This window comes from Monodelphis domestica, chromosome 5 (genome assembly GCF_027887165.1).
Source record: "Monodelphis domestica isolate mMonDom1 chromosome 5, mMonDom1.pri, whole genome shotgun sequence".
Classification (NCBI taxonomy): Eukaryota; Metazoa; Chordata; class Mammalia; order Didelphimorphia; family Didelphidae; genus Monodelphis; species Monodelphis domestica.
Window position 1 is genome coordinate 82955264 of NC_077231.1, and position 10989 is coordinate 82966252.

The following is a 10989-nucleotide window of genomic DNA, read 5'->3' on the forward strand; positions in this document are numbered from 1 at the left end:
TACCTCTTTGATTCCTTGGCCTCCTTTCAAGCCTCAGTTCAATCCTACCTTCTACTAAAGGCCTTTGTCAGGCCCAGAATCTTCTCAGATTACCTTCCATTTACTCTTTTAAAAGTTATTTACCTGTTCTTTCCCCTAAAAGAATGTGAACTCCTTGAGGGCAGGCAGGGCCTGTTTTGTTTCTTGTATCTAAAACCTTTTAACACAATGCCTGATAGTAATCATTTAATAAATAGCTTTTGATTGAGCCCATATTAAAAATATTGCATAGTAATCATTGTCATTGTCCATCCCAGTGATTTTCATATACTTTACATATATAAATTTTTTAAAATAATGATTACAAAATAATTACAAATTGCTAACATCTCACACCAAGATTTGAAAACATGAGATGTCCTGGGAAGAATAGTGGCTAAAGCATGAGAAGAAGGCTAGGTTCCAAATCCTGGCCTCAGACACTTCCTAGCTGTTTGTACCTGGGCAAAGCACTTAACCTTTTGTCCAACCTTAGCCCTTCTGTCTTAAGAGCTATTACTGAGACAGAAGGTAAGAGTTTAAAAACAAAGATGTCCTAGGAAGAATAAAAGGACTTAAGTGATTTTTGTGGCCCTCATTGGCACCCAATCCAGAACAATCTTTGTGGCAAGCTTTCTGGGAATTAAAAATTAAAAATAAAGGAACATTGGTTTTCATTTCATAAGATAATCATATTCACGTCTTAGTGTTCTCCTATGCCCTAATAAGAAAGCTACTTCTTTGGTCATGTCTCTAAATGTCCGCCTCTGCCTCCAAGGTTTATATTTCAAATTTCTGTTCCACTTCATCCACAATCACTTCTGAAATGGCCAGAGATGAGGTGGCTGCTGGAGAGGGTGCGTTTCTCACATGCAGGATCCGACTTCCCAAAGCACCAACACCTCCGTCGAATATAAAGTCATCCACAAGGTTGCCCTCCCCATCCAGGGCTTGGGCTCGGACCCCAGAAGGTCCTCGAGCCACATCTTTGACAGTGATCTCGGGAATAAACCTCTGTAGATCCTTGATGGTGGCTGCCATGGAGAAGCTGCGAAGGAGCTCAGCCGCGCCAGCCTTGAAGTGTCGGAAGAGCAACTTGGCCAGGCCTCTGTTAAGCACTGTATCCCACGTGTCCTTGGCATCGAAATCCAGGAGGCCATAGCCCTCACGCTTGAAAGCCAGAATAGCATTGGGGCCCAGCCACACACTGCCATCCATGCGGGGAGTGAAGTGGACCCCCAGGAAGGGTAAGCTGGGATTGGGCGTAGGGTAGATGTTACCCCTGACCAGGTGCGCCTTCTCAGGTCGCAGCACCAAGTAGTCCCCACGGAAGGGTACGATGCTGGGCTGGAAGCTGCAGCCACTCATCTGGGCAACCCGGTCGGACTGTAGCCCTGCACACGTGACCACATAGCGGCTTTGGATGCGGGCCCCACCTGTGCTAAGGAGCTCAATGGGGGCCTGCGCACCAGTCCCAACCAGCTGGATGCTGTTCACCTCAAAGCCTGTGTGCAGGAGGCCACCAGCCTCACGAAAGTCCTCGGCATAGGCCTCAGCCACACGCTTGTAGTCCACTATGCCCGTGTGCGGGGACTCGAGGGCCAGCAGGCCACGGCAGTATGGCTCCCGTTCCTGGATGTCGTGTGGCTGGAGCAGGCACAAGTCAGGCACTTTGTTCTGCAGGCCCCGCTCATAGAGGGCCCGTAGGCGAGGGACCTCACTGCGTTCCACAGCCACCACCAGCTTGCCACAGCGACGGTAAGGGATATGGCGCTCCTCACAATAGGCGTAGAGCAGGGCAGCACCTCGCACACACAGCATGGCCTTGAGGGAGCCGGGAGCATAGTAGAGGCCACTGTGGATGACTCCACTATTGTGGCCAGACTGATGCCTCGCCACACCTGCCTCTTTTTCCAGGACACCCACGAGGAGGTTAGGGTGACGGAGAAGTAGCTGACGGGCCACTGCCAGGCCCACGATGCCTGCACCCACCACCACCACATCATAAGTATTGTTGGCACTGATGCTGGAGAGGCCCCGCAGGGCTCCTAAGCCCGAGAGGAGCCGGGTCAACAGGGCAGCCCTAGGAACCAGGATGGTGGCCCCACACAGCAGCATGGTGTCGCTCCAGCTTGAATGTGTGCAGTGGGCTGAGGCTTCTGGGAACTTCCGGTAGTGAGGGAGGAGCAGGGAGAGGGAGGAGAATGGGAAGGAATAGTCTAAGGAAAGATGTGGAGCACCAGCTCCTCGTTAGTATAGTGGTCAGTATCCCCGCCTGTCACGCGGGAGACCGGGGTTCAATTCCCCGACGGGGAGAGTTAAAGATGTTTTTTTGTTACACCGAAAAGGTATTTAAATTTAATTTGGGGGGTAGACGAGGAGGAGCAGAGCTCTCGGAATATGGAAAGTGTTTAAACTCCAGGTGTTTGCTGGTAAAAAGGAAGTCCGGGTATGGGGACACTGTGGAGTGGCGACTTCCTCCTATCGAGGCCACTTCAATGCCCAGTACAAAGCCGGACACCAAGGCGCGTGCACGTGGTCGCCGGGAGCACGAGCGCGCTGCCCCCCCCCCCCCCGGTGGGGCGGCGGAACGGGGACGGTAGCCCCGGGAGCGCGCCGGGGCGGGGCGGGAAGCGGCGGAAGCCACCTTCTTGGGCCCCCGGCGGAAAGTGGAGGGCGGGGAGACGCCTCTCTTTTCCCCACCACCCCCAGGCCTTTGTGCTGGAAGCTAGGACTTGGGTCTTGGGAACCCCAGGGCTGGGCTAAGAAAGAGCGGGAGCGAGCGACTTGGAGTCCCCGCCTCGCCGGAGGAGGAAGGGGAGGAAGAGGAAGAGGAGAGAAAGCGGGATGGTTGGAGAGGTGGGGGACCGATGTGCACTGAGCAGGCGCGGAGAGCAGGGCGGCGGCGAGGTTCTAAGAGCTCGCGCGCGCCATAGCTCAGCAGGACCTCGTGGCGCAACGGTAGCGCGTCTGACTCCAGATCAGAAGGCTGCGTGTTCGAATCACGTCGGGGTCAGGGATGTTTTTGTTTTATTTTTTTAACATAGGTTGGGGTACAAAGCATCCTTTAAACAAGTCTGCTGGATGCGCCCCTTGGGCCCGCTCCTTGGCGGCTCCATGGACCCGACCACACCACTAGCCTGCAGTAGGGGCCGCCACCCCACCCCCACCGTCTCACACTGACCCATTTAACTTGACTAGTTCTGGGGAGTTGCCGCCCGGTACTCTTAGCCGAAACGGTACAGATGCGGCTGAGGCTCTGGCTCTGAGAGGATTCCTCCAAGGGCAGTCGAGTGCAGGACCTGGAGAACTCGAAGTGCTCTGGTCATCTGGGTCTTTCAGCCCACCACACACACACACACACATACACACTTGGAAGTGACCCAGTGAACGAGGCGAGGCCCCCCCTGAATCTGGGCCTGAGCACCGCTCTAACGTGGGGGGCTGGTGGAGAGGGCAGCTACGAGCATTCTCTCCCCCAGGAGCAGGACGCCCAAGGTAAAGAAAACTGGCACTTTCTTGCCTCTTGGTAACCCCTACCCCTGTCTGATGTTTCATCGCAGTGCAGGCTCCCCAGAACACTAGTTTATCCTGGTTAAGTGATTCCTAGGGCAATTAATTAACGGGACCCTCACGACCCTTCCTCGTGCTCCCTGAAAGCCCCGAAGACCTCCAGTGACCCATGAGATGCACCAAGTGGGGCAGCTTCTGGTCAGGCCTCCAAAACCTGATGGCCACCGGGGTCACGAGTTGGCGACTTCCCCTGGCTGTACCTCTCCCCTATCCCCTAACCAGTTCCTCTTGGGTGGGGTCATTCCCAGCCCTAGGGTTGTGCTAATATGTAAACATCTCTGCTAGCCAGGTGGGAGAGTAGCTGATACTCTCCCATCGACCCTCCCTCCTCTGCCCTGGATGACTCCAGAACAGCCAGGTAGCTCTCCATTTCACACACCACATGGAAGGGCCTTTGGTCCCCAGCGGCCATTGATTGGCTCCTTGAATTTTTTCAGGATCCCTCTTTAGATGCAGCAACAGATCCTGACAGATCTAGAACCCCTAAACTAATACTTGGGGCTTAGACCTTGTTCTGAAGGTGGACCTTTTCTTCTGGTGTCTGTCCTTATTACTCTAGATCATCATTCTGCTTGTTGGCAAGGTACAATAGCATGCCTATTACAAGGGAAGAATACTGACTCTAGAGGGAGTTCAGATACTGGAGGCCAATAGGGTCCAGTGCATGCATTTTACAAACCACTGGCCCAGAGATCTGGAGCTGTCTAGCCTAGTCCCTTTTGCAGGTAAGGGAACTCAGATCCAGAAAAGTTAAGGAACTTGCCCGAGGTTACGGAGTCAAACTCAGGCCCTCATGAAGTGCCTGGCCAGGATAATAAAATGCTCCATCTGTCCATCTAAAGCAAACACCCTTTCCATTCTTCAAGGACATGTTTGGGGGACATGATTTCTTTTATGAAAGAAATTTAATCCTTTCAATAAAAATAAGCCGCATAGTCTCTTTTTAAACAATGATTACATATTAGAAGGACAAACCCTCCCGTGACCACCTAACAAAAGCCAGCTCCTGGGATCAGCAATATCCACTCACCCCATGCCTCAGCATCCAGCCCTTTGATGTTCCTCGCATACTAAGTGTAATAAATGCGTTTGTTTTCTACAATACAGTTATAGATCTTTATTCCTTGTCAAAGAACATCTGGAGCCCACAAAGCAAATACAGGATTCCTGAAGATGTGGACAAAAAGACCTCCAGCACTCAAAGAACTGTCTTGGCTGATAGAATTTCAGGCCCCCAGACAAGTTCAAGAGGTCTTTTTGCATAAGGAGAGCTCCACCTTACCAGTCCCAAAGTCTAGGCCACTGACAGAACAGCTATCCTATTGGGATTTTAAATTGGCCATTCACCTCTTGATCTGTTCATCTGAACTACTTTTACCTTTCAAAGAAAGGACAGCAGACTTAAGGTCTGATGAAAAAGCATTCAATTCACTGAATAATTTCAGCAACCAAGAAACTTACCCTAGAAAAAAAGAGGTTCCGGGGATGAGGGGTGTGGAAAACTGTTCCTGCTGTCTCAGGCAATTAATGTGAACTACCTCTTTTTCATCTTTCTTTTCCTAGTCTTTGTTTCTAGGATCGACCAATGAGGAAGCAAAGAGTAGAATATATTCAGAAATGAAGGTGCTATAAAAATGAAAATAATGGTTTGTGTTTTTAGAGTAAATGGCACGATTTGAAAGATATGAATCACAGACCATACTATCACAGCCTTTCCTGAGAATATATTCCTTATTTCTATGCAGTCTAAGATCAAACTTAAGAGAGAGGGAATATAATGGAAAGAGTGCTTAGTATATATAATTGTTAGAAGAGGGGAGAAGAGAAAGGGCATTCAAAAAAAATGTATTACTTATATAGACCTGGTAAGTGGACAAATTGTGCTTTGAAAGAGTGAAAAAACTATGAGGAAGAATATGAAGAATCCATAGTGAAATTATTTCTTCAGAGGAAGAGACTATAAGGAACCATGTCTGAAATCAGCTATCTTCATAAGTAAAATTACTCTCTACATAGTACATTTTGCAGCATATATTATTTCATTAAACGACTTTAATTTCATCAACTAAAATACATTTCAAAAACTTTTTGGCAATTGGACTCATTTTTGTTTTCAAAGTAACAAAAAACTTCATTATGATATAAATATTATTCTTTCCATAACATTCCATTTTGGTTGACATTTGACAATAGATCACATGATTGTATGCTGGGCATCCTCAAAGTCTTAATATATGTAGATCAAAACTACAAATGCCTAAACCGTAGATAAAATGTGCTTATTAAAAGCTATTAAAAGGTAAAACTGCACTAAGATTTTGAGGACATCCTGGCTATTAAACGGATAATATAGCTATTTTCTGGTTGTATTTCCAGAGCATAGCATGGCACTTTGCTCTGGGTAAGAGCTTAATAAATGGCCTTGCCCATTCCATTTATTCATTCCTTTGGAGTATGAGGGAAAGAGAAAAGTCAAGGATGATTCCAAAGTTGTGAAACCAAGAGTCAGGAAGAATGTTGAAACTTTACATAATCTGGGGACTTAGGAAGAAGGTATGCTTTGGGATAATGATAATGAAATATGCCTATGATACCCATTTGGAAATATCCAAGAGGCAGATGGAAAACCTCAGGAGAAAAAGAAGATAGACTTGGATAGACCAAATCTAGGCCTGATCTGCACAAAGACCATAATCAAACTGAAGGGAACTGATGAGATCATTGAGAGAGAAGGAGGAAGAAAGAAAGGTCTAGGACAGAGCCTTGGAAGTAAGAGTAGACTGGTAATGAGAGAGAACCAGAGAGGAAGGAGAGTCTGGACAGAGCAGAATACACCCCCAAAGAAAAGCTGGTCCACAATGTCAAAAGCTGCCTTAGTCAAGAAGAATGAGGATCATGGAAGGCTGTCAGTGATAGCAATTATGAAGTCATTGGTAGCTTTGGAGAGGGTAGCATCAGCTGAGTGATGAGATCAAAAACCAAACTGCAAGGGTTTGAGAAGAGAAGGAAAAAAGAAAATGGAGATAAAAAATAAAGCTTTTTCCATGAGTATGTTTAAAAAAGAGAAAGATTTAGGGATTTGCTGGAGCCAGCAGAAACTTGGGGCTAGTGGATTGTTAAATTTTAAGTGTGGACATTTATGCCTCAAAAATTAGAAAACTCGATCTGTTGTTTTGTTGATTGAGACTCAGAAAGAGATGGAGAAAATGTGAATACTCTGTTTGCCCTCTATCCCCCAGTCTGCCCCATATTTACTAGCACGCAGTTCAAGAGAATGATAGAATCAAGTGTTGAAAATTGTCTTTTCTGTTTGTTTTTTAAGGTTTGGGGATAGTCGTGCATGTTTGGATGCCAGAAGGATGAAGTGTAGAGGTAGGGAAAGATGGAAAAATAGAGAAAAAAGAGGCCGATTTTGGGGGGCAGTCCACCAGAGGAGATGGCATGAAGAATACAAATAGTAGAACTGTCATTGCCAAAACTGGGATAATTAACAGAATGTATATTACCATGCAGACAAGCTAGTATGAATACTTACTAGCAATTACCAAAGACTCATGATTACTAGGGTAATTTAAAGATAAAAGAGTTCCCATGACCTAATTTTCGGACCTAAGAATTGGGAACCTTAGGCTCATAACAGATAATAATCTCTTTTGAAAAAACTTCCTGCACTTGGTTTTCTTGGAATTAATTTTTCTCCAGAAAATCTAGGGACTGTGGTCACCACAGCTATCTATAGTGAGGCAAAATATAGAATTATACTATAGATAAATACGCTCATGAAATCTGAAAGGTTAGAAATGAGGCATCTCAGACCTGGAGGGAAGGGAAGTCCAAAGCATAACAGTCTAGATGCTAGGAAGTCCTGCTATTGCCCTACCAAGCTGCAGCATCCGTGCCAGAGGGGAAATGAATCTCCATAAACCTGAGGCAAGGGGGTAGAAGCTCAAGACCAGCCCAAGATTCTCACCAAAGGGTCTGGCTGGGTCCCTGCAGGATCTATAGTAAGCTCACTGCCTATATGAATAGCAAGAGAACCCTGTGCTGCCAGGCAAAATGGGGAGGGTCTCCTGTAGACTGAAGACGGGATTATGGGTTGTCATCAAGCCTACAATTTACATGTGGGCTTATTAGCACAGTCAGCAGAAGGACTGAAGCTCATTTTGTTGCCTTTCCCAGGCTATTTGCATTTAAATGTTTATCTTTAATTGTGTAATGAAAAATCTCATTTTATGTGAAAAGAATACATTTGAAGCCTATAGGAGATACTGAGGGGAAATGACTGGAGGTCTGGAAGAGACATTTTTTTTGACCTTAAAACCATAAGACAAAGCTTTCCACTTTAGAGATTGAAATCTCACCCCGTGTCTTACTAATACAGTGCCTAACATATAAGTGCTTAATTAATGCTTTTTTGATCATAAATAAGTATCTTCTCCTCTTTTAGCCTCACTTTCCTCATCTGAAAAATTAGAATAATATCACCTACCTCCCAAGGTTGTTATGAGAAGCATATGGGATAATGTATACAAATAGCCTTGCAAACTTCGAAGAGTTCTATAAATGTGACCTTAGATGATAGAGATGACAATGGTGATTAGGAATGGCCTTGAAAAGGTCATGTGTTCTTATTGTTTGGTTTGGTTATTTTTAATGATTAACTTTTATTTTCAATTTACCAGTATTTATCTTTTCTTCCTCCCATTACCTGTCTCATTGAAAAAAGAAAAACAAAACCCTTGTAATAAATATGCATATTCAAGCAAAACAATTTCCCACTTTAGTCACAGCTAAAAATTAATGCCTTACACTGCATCTTGAATCTGTGACCTCTCTGGAATTATGGTTGGTCATTGCCTTAATCAAGAGTTCTACAGTCTTTCAAAGTTCCTTTTCTTTTCTCTCTTATTTTCTATCCTTGTAAGAACTATAAGACAAAAGGGATTAAGTGACTTGTTGGGAGGTCACACGACTAAGAAGTGCTTGAGGTCACCCTTGAAAACAGGCTCTCCTGACTCTGAGGCCTGCTTCTCTATCCATTGAGCCACCTAGGTGCCCAAAGTGCTTTTCTCTATAATGTCATCATTGTATAAATTGTTCTCCTTTGTCTATTCACTTCACTCTATATCAGTTCACATGTCTTTCCAGATTTCTTTGAAACTCTCATTCATTTCTGATGTCACAATATTAATATTTCTTAAATTCTTATGCCCTGTCCTTTGAAACAGCATTACCACTACTGGGTTCGTATCCCAAAGATATTTTTTTTTTTAATGGGAAAGGTTCTGTTTGTACAAAAATATTTATACCTGTGCTTTTTGTGGTGGCAAAGAATTGGAAAATGTCCCTCCATTGGGGAATGGCTGAACAAATGGTGGTATGTGATGGTGATGGAGTACCCTTATGCTATAAGGAATGATGAACAGGATAATTTCGGAAAGACCTACATGAACCAATGCGAAGGGAAATAAGCAAAACCAGGAAAACATTCTACACAATAACTGAAACATTATGGGATGATCAAATATGAGTGACTTTGCTACTAAAAGCAATGCAATGATTCAGGACAATTCTGAGGAACTTAGAAGAACACTATCCACATCTAGAGAAAGAACAGCGGGAGCAGAAATCCAGAAGAAAACATGATTTATCACTTGCTTATATGTGTATATGACTTGGGGATTTAGTTTTAAAAGATTATTACAAAAATGAATAATATGGAAATTGGATTTGAGTGATGGTACATGTATAACCCAGTGAAATTGCTTGCCAACTCTGGGAGAGGGGAGGGAAAAGAGGTAGGCAAGAATCATGTAACCATGGAAAAAATTTTTTTTAATTTTTTTAAAGTATTAAAAAAAATTCTTATGCCCTAATTTGTTCTAGAGTTTCCCAATTAATGGGACCTCCTTATTTTTCCAGTTCTTTGCCACCACAAAAAGAGCTGCTCTAATTATTTTTGTATATAAAGAGTTTTTTCCCTCTTTTTTTTATTTTTATTTGGTTATTTCCAAACTATTCATTGGAAACAAAGATCATTTTCGTTTCTTCCCTCCCCCTCCCCTCCCACCACCTCTCCCATAGCCCACGTGCAATTCCACTGGGTATCACATGTGTTCTTGATTCAAACCCATTTCCATGTTGTTGGTATTTGCATCAGAGTGTTCATTTAGAGTCTCTCCTCAGTCATAACCCCTCCACCCCTGTAGTCAAGCAATTGTTTTTCTTCTGTGTTTCTGCTCCCACAGTTTATCTTCTGCTTGTGGATAGTGTTTTTAGATCCCTGCAGATTGTTCAGGGACATTGCATTAATACTAATGTAGAAGTCCATTACCTTCGATTGTACCACAGTGTATCAGTCTCTGTGTACAATGTTTTCCTGGTTCTGCTCCTCTCGCTCTGCATCACTTCCTGGAGGTTGTTCCAGTCTCCATGGAATTCCTCCACGTTATTATTCCTTTTAGCACAATAGTATTCCATCACCAACATATACCACAATTTGTTCAGCCATTCCTCAATTGAAGGGCATCCCCTCGTTTTCCAATTTTTGGCCACCACAAAGAGTGAGTGCAGCTATGAATATTCTTGTACAAGTCTTTTTGTCCATTATCTCTTTGGGGTACAAGCCCAGCAGTGCTATGGCTGGATCAAAGGGCAGACAGTCTTTTATCTCCCTTTGGGCATAGTTCCAAATTGCCCTCCAGAATGGTTGGATTAATTCACAATTCCACCAGCAATGCATTAATGTCCCTACTTTGCCACATCCCCTCCAGCATTCATTACTTTCCTTTGCTGTTATGTTAGCCAATCTGCTAGGTGTGAGGTGATACCTCAGAGTTGTTTTGATTTGCATCTCTCTGATTATAAGAGATGTAGAGCACTTTTTCATGTGCTTATTAATAGTTTTGATTTCTTTGGCTGAGAACTGCCTGTTCATGTCCCTTGCCCATTTATCAATTGGAGAATGGCTTGATTTTTTGTACAATTGATTTAGCTCTTTGTAAATTTGAGTAATTAAACCTTTGTCAGAGGTTTTTATGAAGATTGTTTCCCAATTTGTTGTTACCCTTCTGATTTTAGTTACATTGGTTTTGTTTGTACAAAAACTTTTTAATTTGATGTAGTCAAAATTATTTATTTTACATTTTGTGACTCTTTCTAAGTCTTGCTTGGTTTTAAAATCTTTCCCTTCCCAAAGGTCTGACATGTATACTATTCTGTGTTCACCTAATTTACTTATAGTTTCCTTCTTTATGTTCAAGTCATTCACCCATTCTGAATTTATCTTGGTGTAGGGTGTGAGGTGTTGATCCAAACCTAATCTCTCCCACACTGTCTTCCAATTTTCCCAGCAGTTTTTATCAAATAATGGATTTTTGTCCCAAAAGCTGGGATCTT

The 10989-nt window shown here is 44.0% G+C and overlaps 1 protein-coding gene and 2 non-coding genes across 3 annotated transcripts; 2 read left to right on the plus strand and 1 right to left on the minus strand.

The window, feature by feature from the left end:
- Nucleotides 1-210: 210 nt before the first annotated feature.
- Nucleotides 211-2190, minus strand: L2HGDH (L-2-hydroxyglutarate dehydrogenase). Its single transcript, XM_001371794.4, has one exon. The coding sequence runs from the start codon at nucleotides 2134-2136 to the stop codon at nucleotides 799-801; it is 1338 nt and encodes a 445-aa protein (XP_001371831.1). The 5' UTR covers nucleotides 2137-2190; the 3' UTR covers nucleotides 211-798.
- Nucleotides 2191-2262: 72 nt separating this feature from the next.
- On the plus strand, nucleotides 2263-2334 carry TRNAD-GUC (transfer RNA aspartic acid (anticodon GUC)). The gene has a single exon. It is a non-coding gene; the product is annotated as a tRNA-Asp (tRNA).
- A 628-nt stretch (nucleotides 2335-2962) lies between these two features.
- Nucleotides 2963-3034, plus strand: TRNAW-CCA (transfer RNA tryptophan (anticodon CCA)). The gene has a single exon. It is a non-coding gene; the product is annotated as a tRNA-Trp (tRNA).
- Nucleotides 3035-10989: the final 7955 nt, after the last annotated feature.

What these genes read in the sequence shown, in the direction of transcription:
- L2HGDH (XM_001371794.4), bottom strand. Translation starts at nt 2,136, where the DNA reads ATGCTGCTGTGTGGGGCCACCATCCTGGTTCCTAGGGCTGCCCTGTTG.